Consider the following 16,970-nt stretch of genomic DNA (forward strand, 5'->3'; position numbering starts at 1 on the left):
GGCCTCTGAAAATTCAAAATGAATGTCTCAAATTTTGTGTAAATACAAATTAAATAATCCCTCAGGTATTTTCCCTTCTTTTTACACAAACTTTTATGAATGTACACATCTTATTTCTAAGAGCACACAGTTCAAAAGCAAGAAGAACATGACAGAGCCAGGTGTGGTAGTGCACATCTGTTATCCCAGGACTTGGGAGGCTGAGGCAAGAGGATGGCTGTGAGTTGGAGGCCAGGCCAGCCTCTGCTACACTGGGAGGCCCTGCCTTAAAAACAAAACAAACAAAAAAAAAAAAACTGAAAGAAGATGATAGATAGCAAAAAACATTATAAAATAACCACAAAAATAGTAGACTAAGAACAGACAGGTGTAGAAGATGTAACTCGGTGATATATTAGGAGCTTAAAGCATGAGGCCCTTGGTTTCACTCAAGAACCAAGGGGTAAGAACAAAAAGAACAAGCACATTTTTTTGAATGAGTAAACCAATAAATCCTTCAGGGTATAATGCCTTCAACAGAAAATAATTTATACTGAAAAATGATGACCTTGATAAATCAAGATAATACATAAATTGAAGATCTCTTGTTAGAAAAAGAAAAATCTACATGTCTACAATCCCAACTACTAAAGAGACTGAGGCAGAAAGATAAAAGATAGAGGTAAGCCTACGGCCTAGACAATTTAGCAAGACTTTCATAAAATTTTTTACAAATAAGAGGGATAGGGTTGTAGTTCGTGTGCTACAGCGTTTGCCTACCATGTATAAGTTCCTGAGTTCAACTCCCAGCACTGCAAAAAGAAAGTGTTACAAAGTTTTTTTTTTTTTTTAAATCATGCATGAAAATTGTCCTCAATTTCTGAAGACAGTAGTCTCTTGAGATCTCATTTCCAAAGGATTCTGAGTAGCTAAAGATCTGGAGCTAGAAGACAATTAAGTTTCTACCAGTAGTGGGCCACTCACAATTTACTTTTGAGTTCTGGATAAGTATAAACATTATCTAAAAGAATTTCTTTAGATCTTTTATATATAAACTAATTTTGTTTGGTCCAAATACTTTTCTTGCCAAAAATATTAAGCTATAGAAATCAGAAGTTCTCACTGGTAGAGTACCCTTATGTTCTGTTATGGCTTGTATCTTGATGTCACCACCCTGACACTAAAGCCTCATGTATTCTTCAGAGGTGGGGCTTTTCAGAGCTGGCTGGATCTGGGATGTGTGAATATAGATTAAGAGTGTGTGATAACTGTATTAGTCTGCTTACTAGTTTAGTCTACTTCTGGGTGTGGGTGGCACCAACCAACAGGCTTGTAGCTTCAATAGAATAAAAGGGAAAGGGAGGCTCCATGCTGCTACATGGCTGTTTTTCTTCTGCTTACCCTGCCACAGACTATTTCTCTTCTCCCATTCCCATGCCCCTCTGCCATTCTGTCTTGTCTTACAGCCAGCTGACTGAACCAAAATTATTAACTATGAACTGAATCTCTAGTCCTTTAACTTGTGAGTGTCAAGTATTTTGTCACAGCAACAAGGAAGTAACTAAGACAGGTTCCATTCCCATTACTGCCAATTAAAAAAAAACAAAATCCAGCTGTGGTCCTGTCATCCCAGCACCCTAAAGAGGCTGAGGCAGGAGGATTGCAAATTCAAGTCTAACCCGGCAATTTTAGTGAAAATCAAAAATCAAAAGTAGGATTAAATCTAGCTCAGGGTGAAGACCCTGGGCTCAATCCTCACTACTGTATAAAAAAAAAAAGCAAGCAAGCTGGGAACTCCAACATCTTAGCTTGCAACTACCTTTTCATATTGTTAAAAACCTGTTAACACAAAAGCAATTCATTTTCATAAAGAAAACTTACACATTACAAATAAAATAAAGCACTGAATGTCTTGATACCTTAGAGTATGTCATGATAAGCTAGGTATTTTCACTTCATGTATATATAAGTACACCCTCATACACTTTTCTTAACCTAAACTTGGATCACACTTTACACACTGCTTTTAATCTTTTTAAAACTTGTATCTTTCTTTGTTAATAACACTCTGCTGACACTATGCAGTTAGGCATCTTTAAGCTTCACTCCACCTATAAGGGGAGTAAAACTATCTGATAGGTTCGAGATTAAATAAAACATTGTGGTAAAATACTAAAAATGCCTAGTATATAGTAAGAAAGGATCCAATAAATGTTGGCCATTTGTAAAGTATATAACCACCAACTGCCTAATGACAATGTATTTAACTAACTCCCTACTGTCTCTCATTTTTAGCTAATTTTTAACCTACTTAAACAACCTTTAACTTTTGAAAAGAGAAGGGGTTTGGGGAAGAAGAGAGGAAAAGGAGAATGTAACGGGATTGAAAATAAGCAAGATGTCAAATGCACAAAAAGTTTCCTAAAATGAACCTCACTACTCTGTATGACTAGCATGTTATATAAAAAAAAAATCTTAAAGAAAATCCATGTTTGAAATCTTTATACATCCTCAATTTTCTTTGGATAATTTCTAGAATAGAAATATAGATAAAATAGAATAGAAATAGTTAATGATATTACATTCATTCCTAAATATAAGTGCACAGCACACATGAGACCCTTAATTCCAATCCCAGAACCAAAGGGGAATAAAACACACAAAAAAGAAATTTTCCTACATTCCACATCTCTAACTCATTTTTAAGGTTCCTGTTTCTTAAATACCAGTAGTTTTACAAGGTTGAAAAAGATTGCAGTTGGTCGGACATGATGGCGTGCCCATCATCCCAGCAGTTGGGAGGCTGAGGCAAGAGGATCTTTGTGAGTTTGTAACCAGCCTGGGGCACAAAGTGAGCTTAAGACCAGCCTGAACTGTGTAGCAAGACCCTGTCTCAAAAAGGCAAAAAAAAAAAAAATTTTTCAGGTGGGGTTGTGGACAGTCACTGGCCCACCTGGTCTCTGACTGTCTGCCCCTCGGCCTGTCCTCAGAACAACCAAATTATGCAAACTAACTCGTGACAGCAAAATACAATCTTTAATTTCAATTATAAACTTTTTCTATTGAAAAAACAACCCTTCAATGTCATTCTTTGATTCTTTTCTCAAGCACCGTTTTAATCTATACAAATTTTAAGGAGAATTGCCATTTACATTTTTGGGGAAAAAATTCAATGCAGTAGTTTACGTATTACGTTTAAAAATTACACCGAATTAGTTAAACTTTCCTGAAATACAGGCAAAGACTACCAACCCTAAAATAAACAGAAATTTGTGCTCAATCTGTTGAGATTCAGAAAAGCAGGAAAGAAATTAGCAGAAGCTTTCACCTTAGCCTGAAGGACCAAAGTATATTCAGTGAGCTCGGTAGGGAATTGTTTCTTTAAATTAACACTAACATGCCCTGTTGTTCCTGAAAACTTATTTCCCAAAGCAAAAGGTATCCACTGTTCTCAAGCAGCAAGACTCTAATAAGAGGGAGAAAGTCGGTTGTGGACAGGCACTGGTCCGCCTGGTCTCCGACTGTCTGCCCCTCTGCCTGTCCTAGGATCAACCAAGTTATGCCAACTAACTCGTGACAACCTCGAGCGCTGGACGCTGGCCACCTCTTTAAAGTCCCACTGCTCCAGTAGCAACATGGCCCAAGATGGCTCGACGCCCTGATCTCACCCTTGGACCACAGTTTTAAATTAGACTACTGAAATGACAGGTCAGAGTACTGCGAGAAGATGCCCCTTCCAAAGTCAATCTCTCTCAGATTAGGATGGGAGAGAGGACCTCAGTCAGATTTCACATGGGGCCTGGGTTTCCCCAACCATCATCACTTCGGGGTTGGGGTCTTCGATGAGTGGGAGAACCTCTGATATGGGTTGGCAATCAAGCAACACCGGAGCCCCTGTCACTCATCCTCATGCCAGAGTTTTTTTTTAGAAAAAAACTCCGGTCTGATGTCACGATGCATCTGGTTATCTCATCCAAGCACGGAATTTTGGATGGAGGATCCGGGTCACTAGTCTGGGAGGACCTGGGGAGCCCTAAAAGCATTCCCTCCGATTCGGGAAAAGAGCTGGGGTTAGAGGTCAAAGGTCACGGAGCAACTTCCCCCGATTTCTCAGGCCGGAGCCGAAGTCCAGAAGCGTCAGGAGCTAAGGGAGAAAAGCTGCGGCCTCCGTACCTGACTAGGACCTAGCGCCTGCTGGAGCTGCTGCTGCTGCTGATGCTGCTGCTGCTCTTCGCTGATCTTCTGCTTCAGTTTCTTGAACATGGTGCAGCACGGATTGTAGACGAGACCTGAGGGAATTGAGCCCGGGGAGTCCGGGCCGCGAAAGGGAGGCCGAAGGCGGCTTCTTTACACCAGGCGCTGCGGGGGCTGGGCTTCGTCACCGCCTCTTGAAGTTCGCTGGTGGACCGGAATACTCGCCCTGTGAGTGTCGGCGTCGCCGCCGCCGCGTCTCTTTTTTCTGGGTGCCACTGGCCGGCCTCGGCCCCCCCATTCAGCCCCGGCGGCAGCGGCGGCGACAACGGCAGCGGCAGCAGGTGAACAGCAGGCCAAGGGCGCCTGCGCGGCCGACGTGGAGCTCGCTGGGAGGGCCCTACGGATCGCCGGAGAGGACAAGCGCGGAGGCGGTGCTGGGCCATGAGCGCTCGCCCCGGCACGCCCGCGCGTGGAACCTTGAAAAACAGCCTTTCTCCGCGCTGGTGATACGGAGTTGTGGGTTGTGCCTCAGAGCTGAAGGGAGAGCTAACCTGATTGCGGCACTGAAGCTCACCTAGACTTCTGCTCTGCAAAGTCAAACGAGAGTGCCACTTTCACTGAGGCTGAAGGGCAATCAGCCCAACGTTGCAGAAGGCAATCTGGGGAATCTGACCTGTACCCTGAACATCAGTATGCTCCTGTTCAGTTTAAGTGGTTAAAATCTTACGTTTTTGGAAAAAGAGAGGATCTAGGTATATTGCCCATGCTGGTCTGAGTTCATGGACACGAACTATCCACTTCCGCAGTAGTTGGATTACAGGCTAACAGTCTACCAGCTGGAATTCTTTTCCTCCTCTTTTCTCGCTGTGTCTCTTTGCCTCCCTCCCTGTGTCTCCTTCCCTCTCTCTCATGTTTTTTGGTACATAATGATTACATTCAGAATTCTGTATCTTTTGGGCCTAGTAATTCTAACTGCTCGCCTAGAAGGGCCCTTTTCCTTTCCCTGGGTTCTTTTACCCATCAGGAAGCAGGCCTCAATCACTTGCCTTTATTCTTGCCTTCACTGAAATATGTTCTCATATATTCACCTGTGGGGATCTGGCCAGGAGCGAATGATTAAATTGAATTATTAATCTGCAGGACAAAAGCACATAGGCTGTATGAGGAGGGGTAGTTACACTGTGGAGCAAAACACACAGAATTAAACTTCAAGACAGAAGGGCCGCAGGTACTGTGAGAATAATGAAACTGGGGGCAAAAAACATTCAGGCTCTGTGAGGATCGAACGGTTAAACTGCAGGGCCAAAGCACACAGGTGTGTGAGAATCGAATGGTTAAAGAAGAATTTAGATGGGGCTGGGGATTTAGCTCTGCGGTATAAGTGCCTGCCTTGCAAGTGTGTGGTCCTGAGTTCAATCTCTGGTACCGATTAAAAAAAAAAAAAAGAATTTAGATTATCAAAGTATGGCTGTTACAACCTCAATGAACAACAGCGGAACCCACCATAACATCTGCAGCCAGAATACTCAACTTCACAACATTTTGCAGGTCACTAAGGGGCAGCTTTCTTAAAGAATATTCAAAGTTTAGTGGCTGGAAAAATATTTACACCATTCTACACTCTCACTAACAGTGAAGAAGGGTTCCTTTCTTCCCCACAGCCCCGCCACCATTTGTTATTGGTTAATTTCTTGGTGATAACTATTCTTTCCGGGGTGAGGTGGAATCTCAGCGCTGTTTTAATTTGCATCTCTCAAATGACCAGTGATGTTGAACAGTTTTTCATGAGAACATGGCGGACAGACAACAGCAACTACCAGAGGCTCTCTGAAAGGTTCGGCTCAGAGGCCAGAAATAATGCGGACTAGGGAGACACGAATCAGTAGAGATATGCTCTGCTGACTCAGGAACGAACTGGGCTGAGAGAATCCAACTTGGAATACAGTCCTGGCGCTAAAATAGGAACAGAAAAATCTCGGTGTGGAGGCTCGACTCCGCGCCATCGGAAACCGGTTTGGATTTCCCGCCGTGCGGCGGCCGGCTATCTCCACAGCGGCTCAGCAAGGAGAGACGCGCCGAGCTCTGGGAGCGCCGAGCTCTGGGAACGGGAGAACGGAGTCGAAAAAAAAAAGGACGGACAGAGGTGTACACGAAAACTGACTGGTGGCGAGGTGAGTGAGAATCTGACCCCCCACCACAGTTTGACTCTAGCGGAGATCTCTCTGGGCGCCATTCCCCTCTCGGACGGGATTGGAGAAAAGTGCCTGGCCTGAGTGACGCTGCTGGCGGACTCTCTAGGCTAGACTAGCCTAACCCAGATCCCAGAGCCGGACGATGGCCCGGAGGAGCGACTGACTTCCGCGTAGGCTGCCTCCTCCGACTCCCTGGTGCGCAGCGGTGGGCGGGAACAACTAGCCAGCGCAATTTGATCAGGCTGTGGCTGACAGGCAGGGAAGCCGGGCCTCCTTTGTAAGATTGCATTTTATAAGGAACAAAAAATATGGGGAAGGGAAGCAACAAAAAAAGCTCCTCGGCCCCCAATCCTGAGAAACAGGCAATAATGGACGCCGCACCAGTATACATTAAGCACCATATTGAGAGCCTCATAGACCAATTCAGGAATGAAGTTATCAATGATCTGAAGCTAGAAGTATGCAGAATAGTTAGAGAAATGCTAAACACCACCCAGGAAAAAACAGATGGTGGAATGGAAGAACAGAAAAAGAGGGGAGAATTGCTTGATGGAGAAAACAGAGAAAGCATTGAGTATGTGAAGCAGGTTCAAAGGGACTATCAAGAAATTAATAAGTCTATACAAGACTGGCATAACAGCTTGAAAGAAACTAAGGACAGACTATCTGAACTGGAGGGCAGACTTGAAATATGGGAGAATGAAATGAAAAACTTCTTAAAAATAACAAAGAAACAAACAGCAATAATACAAAGACAAGAAGATGATAAGAGGAGCCACCACTTAAGGATTAAGAACATAGAAGAAGAAGTAGGGACACAAACAAATGAATTACAAAAGCTACTCACAGAAATAATCCAGGAGAATTTTCCTAATTTAGCAAAAGGTAAAGATACTCAGCTGTATGAGGCATACAGGACCCCAGCTACCTACAACCCTAACAGAGAAACACCCAGGCATATAATAATAAAAATCCCAGAAATTCAATACAAGAACAGAATATTAAAAGCTGTAAGAGACAAGAAACAGATCACTTACAAAGGAACACCCATCAGAATTACAGCAGATTTCTCTTCACAAACCATCAAATCACGAAGAGCATGGGGGGAAATAATTCAAGCTTTGAAAGATAATAATCTCCAGCCAAGATTGAGATATCCTGCACAACTGTCCCTGGAAATTGATGGAAAAACGAGGTGCTTCCAGGATAAAGAGGAACTGGGGGAATTTGCAACCACCAATTCAACTCTACAGAAAGTATTGCAGGATATTCTAAAAAAAGAAAAATACAAAGAACCCAGAAATAGTGGCAGGGAGGCCACAACGAATGGAGCAGAGAACAAAATGAAGAAGACAAACTGACAGCTACTGACAGAAAAAGAGCTCAACAGAAATGAGACAGAGAAGATTGGATGATAGGAACAGCTATTTTTGAGAAAATGACATCTTAATAGGTAATGCTGATTCAGTACCATCTTGTTTTGAAGTCTCATCTAGCTTTTGTTCTTCTGTCTCCAATGGTCTAACCAGGTTGTATCTTATTGGATTTTGTTATGTACGTTAGTATAAGCAAAAACCTTTTAAAGACAAGGAGATTATACAGAGACCATTGTTCATTTTCTGTTAGTCAATTCCAAATACTCTATAATGCTGTCATTCTCTTAAATGGTTTTACATTGTTTTGATATACTTAATGCTACAGTATATGAAGTTGTACTCAAGGACTTCAGGGAGGGAGTCAATATGGTAACTATTTTTAAGTCGGAAATATCTGGTGGTGAAACACTATTCTGCTTAAAAGGTTATGTTTTGATCTGCCCTGTTTCGCTGTTATGCCCTCTTTTTCTTTTTCTCAATCTCCACTCCATTATATACTTTTTTATTGTTATCCATTTAATTAAAGGGAAAAATATAGCAGGATATAATATAGTAACCCACTTTGACTTTCTATTTTCTCGATTTGAAGCCCTGTATTACTCTCACCATCTTGTTTTTGACTGAGGTTCCTCTATTCTGTTTTGCTGAATAGTATCAGGTTCGAAAGTTTAGGCATCAGCTGAGAAGATAATGAGATTCATTATAACGCCCATTCTCGTTGACTTCTATCTACTTTTGAAAACCTACAATATCTCCAATGTTTTGGTTTTGTCGGTTTTATCCTTTACGGTTTTGTTCAATAGTATTACAACTAACGATATAGGCAATTCTATTAGAAATAGCGGGAGGCATTAGGGTAACCATTGTTGATCACCTTGTATTATGTTTTTATATTATCTATTATATCCACCCTTTTGACTTGACCGATTCTGTTCTGTCATGTCACATTTGGTTTTACTCTCTTCCAAAAAAGCAATAAGAACAGTGGGAGCAATGAAACCCAAAATGTGTAATAGTCACTGTACAAAAGAGAGGAAAAGAAAATGCTCTAAACTATATAACTGCATGTATATTTAAATGTATAAGACAGAAAATGATATCACAGAGTTCTAATGGATCATTGAACAGAACTGTTTGCAGTATCATTGCTGGAATGTCCACTCTACAAACTTTAATTCTGTGACTTGAACAATTATTTCTAAGATGGCAATATGTAATCTATTAACTAGTGATTTCCTACTGCGCATTTTTTTTCTTCTGTAAATCTGTATAACTTGTACCCTTCACTGTTTTTTTTTTCTTTTCTTTTCTCCTTAAATAAAAATTAAAAAAAAAAAAAAAAAAAAAAAAAAAAAAAAAAAAAAAAGATTATCAAAGTATGTCATGTCTGGCATCTCCTTCCCTTTTTTCTCTTACACTAATATCCTAAATAAAAATCAGAAGGATCTATACTTGGGTTTGTTTGTTTGTTTGTTTTCTCCCAGAGTCTCCTTAATGGCTAGGTCCTCTTGATGGAGAAATAGCCCCCTCAAGGCCTCTTGGTGCTTGAAATAAGCTAAGTCTGCTCTCTGGGTCATCTTTTCATCTTCCATGACTCCAGAGGTTTAATACTGTGACATTCATTCAAAATCTTTTTCTTTTCTCCCCCACCCCATTCTAAAGTGTCAGGGTACTGCAGATGTTGGAAACAAACGTTCATTTCACTAGTGATCTTCAAATTTACCCCTAATATCTGCAGTCATCTGAAGTGATATTCATGTTTAAATACCCAATTAATACAACATCCTGAATGTTGACTTCCTGTGGATACTCACACCCATGCAAGCAACTTTGGAATCATATGAAATTGTTTACATTCCTGATAGATGATATACTAATACACCCATTCTAGCAATCCTTATTCAGCAGGACTAATAGCAAACTAAAGTACACAATTCCATATCTCAATGCCAAAACATACTAGAGCCCTGTGGTGCTTGCAACAGTAGCCTAACACCTAGACTAGGACTTTGCATGTCTTATAATGAACCCTTATGTAATTACCAAAAGTTTCTTTTTCAGAGTCCTTGTCATTCAGAAAAGACTTTCAGCTGCTCATTACATTGAGATCCAAATGCCCAGTAAGCATCCTTGCCCTTGCATTCAAAAGTATACACCAGGCACTGGGGATTTAGCTCAGCAGCACAAGCACCTGACTGGCAAGCATGAGGTTGACAGTTCAATCCTCGGTACAACAAAAATGTATACATCAAAAATGGCCCATTTTATATTTGCATATATGTGTGTATATATTTGTGTATACATCTATATAAATGTGTCAATCAAAGTGGTCTATCAGAGGTATTAGCCCAGTGGTAGAGTGCTTGCCTAACATGCATAAGCTCCTGAATTCAATTTCCAGTTCCATCTAAAAAAGCTGGGTATAATTACAAAAAATAAGTTATTCAAGATACCATTTAAAGGTAAGACCAAAAGATGAATTATGTAGAAGAGAAAAAAAGCCTTATTAGGGCATGAAAAAGAGAAAGTGGTAACAAGATGAAACATTACCACATTTCACATAATTTTGTTGAAACAGCCCCATTCTGCCTCAAGATTCTGTAAATTAACAGCCTCTAATTGTTCTTAATGAAACCTACAAGTTATTGTTAATATTCGGCCATCCTAGGTGCCATAAATTCAAATACTAATTATCTGAAGTCTTCCAGAGAATCTTGGTCCAGGTGTAGTGTTCCTCTGTACTGAAACTCAGAGGGAGAGAGAGAGAGAGACAGAGAGAGAGAGAGAGAGAGAGAGAGACAGAGACAGAGACAGGGAGAGAGAAATAGGGAAAAGGGGAAGGGAGGGAAAGATGGAAGGGTGGGGAGAAATAGAGACAAAGATCCAGTATTGTACAGAGTTTGGTTTAGTGGGAACTTACTGACAACATGGTCCTGCATGGGAGCAAGACCAGTGGATACCCATAAAAGGGGACATATATAATGCTCAAGATTAAAGTGACTTCATTCAAACTGAAATGTATCTGGATATCTTAACCTAATATCAAAGAGTTAATGACTTAAAAGTTAAACTGGGGTCCAATTGTAAAACTCCACATACCCCATAATAGTATTGTTTATTTATACTATGCTGGAAAAACTGGTCAAGGTTACCCAGGGGCAGTCAGGCAGGTGAGGCCTCAAGATGACTATGTCAGGCCACTGTTGCTCTCACCTCTTTTGAGCATTCTTCAACACCCACATAGTCCCAGCCCCTGCTGCTGTCACTCCACACCCCACACACCAGTGGCATTAATTATGTTCCTCCTGTACCACCTTACACATTGTTACTGAATCATATTGTATTTTTTTATCTTTTTAGTACAAAAATAATGTATACTTACTGTGACAAAAACAAAATTATCCCCTTAAATAAGCTCAGTTTGATTTCTTTTAGTTTTTCTATATTTATGGAAATATATAGATGTATAAATTTAATTATATATATAAATATATTTGTTTTAATTTTATTTGTAGTACTTGGTATTGAATACACAACCTTTTCTTTTTGGTACAGGGATGCTTGCCAGGCAGGTGCTTGTGCCACTGGGCTAAACTCCCATCCCTTTTTTTTATTTTGAGACAGAATTTCACTACTTTGCCCAGGTAGGACTCAAATTTGCAGTCTTCATGCCTCAGCCTGCCAGAGTGCTAGAATTGCAGACATACAGTTGTTGAATTTTATAAATAGATTATACATGTTTCACATCTTTCTTTTCTTAACATGGCATGAGTATCATTTCTTTGTTTCCTGACAGATTTTCAAAAATTGCATTGTGTTTTCTGAGATGGCAGTTTGGCTATGTTGCCCATGCTGTCTTGAACCCCTAAGCTCAAGTAATCTTCCCACCTCACCCTCCCCAGCAGCTAGGCTCACAGGCAGGTGCCACTGTGCCTGGAGATGACTGACTACCAATACATGTATTTCAATCTTTTTTAATGACTGCAGAGAACTTTATACTATAAAGTATAAATTAAGATTTTCATATCACTACATTGAGTTTTTCTCCAATTTTAGGTTTATATATCTTATGTTTCTATAGAAAATAACAGATCTGTAGAAATATAATTAAAGGACCTGTTTCATATGTGTGCTTGATACCAACTTTATCTTCAAAGTGTATACCAATTTGTTTCTAATGCTCTTTTTCATTTTTTAAATTTTGTCTAGTAAGAAACATGACAAGACATTTTACTTCTAGTTTCATTTATTTTAGTAAAGCAAAGTTAAATTTAGTCACAAATATATATGTTACTATAGTTTTTTACACTGTATTATAAAACTTATAATCCAAGGAGCTGGGGATTTAGCTCAGCGTCATAAGCACCTGCCTTGAAAGCAGGCAGTCGTGAGTTCGATACCTGGTACCGATAAAAAAAAAAAACGAAAAAGCCAAAAAAAAAAAAAAAACCCAAAAACTTATAATCCATAACATGGGAAAAGTTCAGTTTGTACTCTCACAGCATGAAATACTTCTGTGATCTCTGGTCCCCAGAAGCATGTGGGAATTTCTCTCTAACACCAGCCAGTCCATCAGTCCTGCAGATTATGCAGCAGATACCAGCTCAGTGTCCTCTGATTCAAATCAATTCTGGTACTGTTTACCTGATGATAGCATCAGATCCTACAGGTTGAGGTCTCACTACCACTGCTCCCCCCACCCCCAGCTTCCAATGCCAGTTGTAAGCCCCAGGGTCTGGGGGACTCTGGGATTCTGACCTGCTGGCTATAAGTCAGGGTTCCACAATCCCCTACTGGAATTCCATGAATTTTTTTAGAACAGTGCACAGAATTCAGGGAAACACTGTATTTACATTTACCAGTTCATTATAAAGAACATTACAAAAGATACAAAAGAGATGCCTAGAACAAAGCAGGAGCAAAGCCCCCCTCCTTGTGCATGCCACCTCTAGGAACATTCATGTATTCAGATGCTCCCAGAACTCAGTCTTTTGGGGTTTATGGAAGCTTCATTATATATGTATAATTAATTAAATCATTGTCCATTGGTGACCACCTCAACTTTTAGTCTGTCTTCCTTCACAACCTTCTAATCAAGCCTTGGCCTTTTCAGTGATCAGTTCCCATCCTTAAACTACCTAAGGACAGCCATCCATCAGTCAGCTAACTCATTAACATGCAAAACTTTGGAGAAGTCCAAGGATTTCAGAAGCAATATGCAGGAATCCAGGATAAAGACCAAATATAGAATGTGGAGGACTGCCCTGGCTGGCAGTGAGTGCAGGGGATTCAGTCCTCCTGTGGGGGAGAGCAGCAATTAGTGGGGAGCCATTTTGGAGTTGGACTGTATAAGCCTGGAACCCAGAACTGCTGGTAGCTTCCTCTAGCAGCTCCTAGCTGGGCGCAGACCCATGGAAACTGCTTGGACTGTGGTGAGCCAGTGAGTCTGGTCTCAGGCTAAGGTTATCCTACTATTCCACCATAAAGCAACTACTGGCTTGCTGGGATAGAGTAACATGATTTGGGACTCTGTCTCCACAGGCTGTCTAGTACTGAAACCAGAGAGAACCCTGAAAGTGGACTATTTGTTTTTCTTTTTCTTTCTCCTTGCTTGCTTGTTTATTTTGTTTTGTTTTATTTAGTTGGGTATTTTCTCTTTCTCCTTCACTGTTTGTTTTTAATGAGTGTAGGAGTAGTTTCTAACTACGGTTTTGTTTTGTTCTTCCTTTTATCTCTTCCAGCTCTCTTTTCTTTCAGTCTTCTGCTCCAGTTTTCCCAAGTTGGTGTGATCCAGCTTTGTCCTCCAACCTTACTTGTAATCTTTTTCTCTTTTTCCATTTCTCTATTTTCTCCTTAATCCATTTTAAATTTTAACACTGAGGGCAAAATTGACATATTAGGGCCTTATATAGTGCATATAATTATCTGGTTTGTTTTACTTTTGTTATATAATCAGAAATCTAGTTCATTCGGTTGAAAGTTGCAAATTAAGGGTTAGCTCAATTTGTTGTTTTATGAGCTGTGTTTGATGCTTTGGTACCACTACAGCCAAAATTGACATAATTATTTTAAACAGCTGTTAGCCCTGATAATCCATGACAGGATTAATTAAAGGTCACAGAAAATACTGTGGCACAGTGCCAAAGAACCAGGGTTTAGGCCAAACATGCAGCAACTCATCTCCTACAAACAGAAGAGGAAAAATCTACCAACAGACTCAAAAACCAAAAGCTAGCTATATCTGGAAGATACCTCAGAGAAGTAATCATCATTTAAGAGCCCTAAATACTACCAATAAAGTAGCCTACTATACACAACTTACAAGTATCACCCTTGGAATTAAACTAAAAAAGAAAAGAAATGAAAAGACATTTAAACAAGAAATAACCGCAGACAATCCAGTTCACCAAACACAAACCCAGGGGTCAATGAGGTGGGATAATCTGAAAGCCCCCATCAGGTCTCTCTGAAGTGGAAACAACAAAGCAACTGAATGAGACTGGAAAAAATGAAATCAGAAATGGTCTCTCCAATAACTACAGAGATTACCAAAATACACACCATGCTTAGCAAAGTTAGAGCAGACACAGAGAAAAAAAAAATAGACAAGCTTAAGCAAATTATGGAAGTGCAACACAGGAAAGAAATGGAATTCATAAAGCAGATTCAGATATCCAGGAGTATAAAAACTCCATTGAAAGTATTCAAAGCAGATTAGGCCAATGTGAGGACAAGATCTCAGATACTGAAGACAAGCTTGCAGTTATCAATCAGGAAAAGAAAGATTTCTCAAAACTATCAAGAGACTAGGAGAAACCAATCCAGCAGCTACTAGGTGAGACAAAGAAGAATAACTTAAGGTACATTGGAGTGATAAACAAGAAGGAGATACTACAAATGACATTAAAAAATTTCACAGGCATCATGACAGAAAATCCCGGTATAGTAAAAAAAATTTGACATGCAGATAAATGGAGCATTTAAAATTGCAATTAATAATGCTCAAAAAAATTGACAGCTGGGCACATCATAGTCAAGATTCCAGAAATTCAACAGAAGAATAAAATCTTAAAAGCTATTAGGAAAAAGAAAGAAATCACCTATAGGGGAAAGGCCATCAGACTCACAGCTGACTCCTCAGCACAAAGGAGAGTTTAAACTCTCCTTAAATCAAGGAGAGTTTACAGTGAAGTACTCAAAGTTCTAAAGGAAAACAACTTTCTACCCAGATTAATGTATCTCATAAAACTATCTTTGAAAATTGATGGAGAAATAAGATACTTTCATGACAAAGAACATCTGAGGAAATTTATGACCACCAAACCAGCATTCCAAAATGTTTTGAAGGACATAGAAAGAGATAATAAGAACTACAGCTCCATGAACCCCAACAAAAAGAATCCACCAGGGAAGGCATAGGATTAGAAGGAAGGAAAAAAGGGAGGAGCCAACAACAGGAAAGTAAAATGGCAAGGATAAGTCAATACATATCAGTTATAACCATCAATGTTAATGGTCTTAATTCACCAGTCAAGAGACAGACTGCAAAATAGATCAAGAAACAAGATTCAACAATATGCTACAGAGAAAAAACACATTTAATTAAAAAAGAACTTCATAGACTGAAAGTCAAAGAATGGAAAACAATACTCCATGTGACAGAAACCCAGAAAAAGTAGGAGTAGCTATTCTATTTGCAGACAAAGTGCATTTCAAGGCAAGACTGATTAAGAGAGATAAAGAAGGTCACTACATTCCCAAAAAGGGGACAATCCAAAAGGAAGAGGTAACAATCATAAATACATATGCAACAAATACCAGTGCACCCTACCATATAAAACAATTACTAATAACCATGAAAAATCAAATAAGCCCTAATAAAATTGTATTAAAAGACCTCAATACCCCATTGTCATAAAAAGACACATCAACTAGACAAAAAATCAGTAATGAAACAGAACTAAATCAAACTTTGAGCAAATGAACTTAGTAGATGTCTGTAGAGTGTTCTCACCCCACAACATCAGAATACACATTCTTCTCGGTTGCACATGGGACATTCTCCAAAATAGACCACATACTGGCTCACAGAACATGCTTAAGTAAATGCAAAGGAACTGAAATTTTCCCACTATAAGAACAGAATATTAAAAGCCATCAGAGACAAGAAACAGATCACTTACAAGGGAACACCCATCAGAATTACAGCAAATTTCACGGCCCAAACCATCAAATCACGAAGAGCGTGGGGGGAAATAATTCAAGCTTTGAAAGATAATAATCTCCAGCCAAGATTGATATATCCTGCACAGCTATCCCTGGAAATTGATGGAAAAACAAGGTGCTTCCAGGGTAAAGAGGAACTAGGGGAATATGAAACCACCAATTCAACTCTACAGAGAATACTGCAGGATATTCTAAAAAAGAAAAATACGAAGAATCCAGAAATAGTGGCAGAGAGGCCACAATGAATAGAGCAGAAAACAAAATGAAGAAGACAAACTGACAACTAATGACAGAAAAAGAGCTCAACAGAAATGAGGCAGAGAAGATTGGATGATAGGAACAGCTATTTTGGAGAAAATGACGTCTTAATAGGTAATATTGATTTAGTATCATCCTGTTTTGAAGTCTCATCAAGCTTTTGTTCTTCTGTCTCCATTGGTCTAAACAGGGTGTATCTTATTGCATTTTATTATATATGATAGTATAAGCAATCTGCGCTGTTTTGCTGTTATGCCCTCTTTTATCTCAATCTCCACTCCATTATTTACTTTTTTATTTTTATCCTTTTACTTAAGGGAAAAATAAATTTAAAAATAGCAGGATATATTATAGTAACCCACTTTGACTTTCCATTATCTTGATTTAAAGCCTTGTATTGCTCTCACCATCTTGTTTTGACTGATGTCCCTCTATTCTGTTTTGCTTGATAGTACCAGGTTCGAAAGTTTAGGCAACAGCTGTGAAGATAGTGGGATTCATTATGACACCCATTCTGGTTGACTATTATCTACTTTTGAAGACCTGTAATGTCTCCAATGTTTTGGTTTTGTTGGTTTCGTTCTTTACTGTTTTGTTCAATTTTATTATAACTGATGATATAGGCAATTCTTTTTGAGATAGCGGGAGGCATTATGGTAACCATTGTTGATCACCTTGTGTTATGTTTTTACATTATCTATTATGTCCACCCTTTTGATTTGACTGACTCTGTTCTGTTATGTCA

General features: G+C 39.5%; 1 protein-coding gene across 7 annotated transcripts in view; it reads right to left on the reverse strand.

Annotated features, from left to right (window-relative positions):
- The window catches only part of Golga4 (golgin A4), a 125,813-nt gene extending 121,301 nt beyond the window's left edge, over positions 1–4,512 (reverse strand). For 3 of the 7 annotated variants that reach the window (XR_010051313.1, XR_010051312.1, XR_010051314.1), the window contains exon 1: positions 4,153–4,512. Coding sequence is in view for 4 of the 7 variants with exons in the window: in XM_013156385.3 (XP_013011839.2) it covers positions 4,153–4,242 (90 nt within the window). In the remaining 3 variants the exon portion in view is untranslated. The remainder of the gene's footprint in view (positions 1–4,152) is intronic. The other 4 variants (XM_013156385.3, XM_013156384.3, XM_013156383.3 and 1 more) reach the window with 2 other exon arrangements.
- Positions 4,513–16,970: the final 12,458 nt, after the last annotated feature.

The sequence above is a fragment of the Cavia porcellus genome, unplaced genomic scaffold, assembly GCF_034190915.1.
Source record: "Cavia porcellus strain 051 isolate PalLab524CR breed Dunkin Hartley unplaced genomic scaffold, mCavPor4.1 scaffold_13, whole genome shotgun sequence".
Taxonomy (NCBI): domain Eukaryota; kingdom Metazoa; phylum Chordata; class Mammalia; order Rodentia; family Caviidae; genus Cavia; species Cavia porcellus.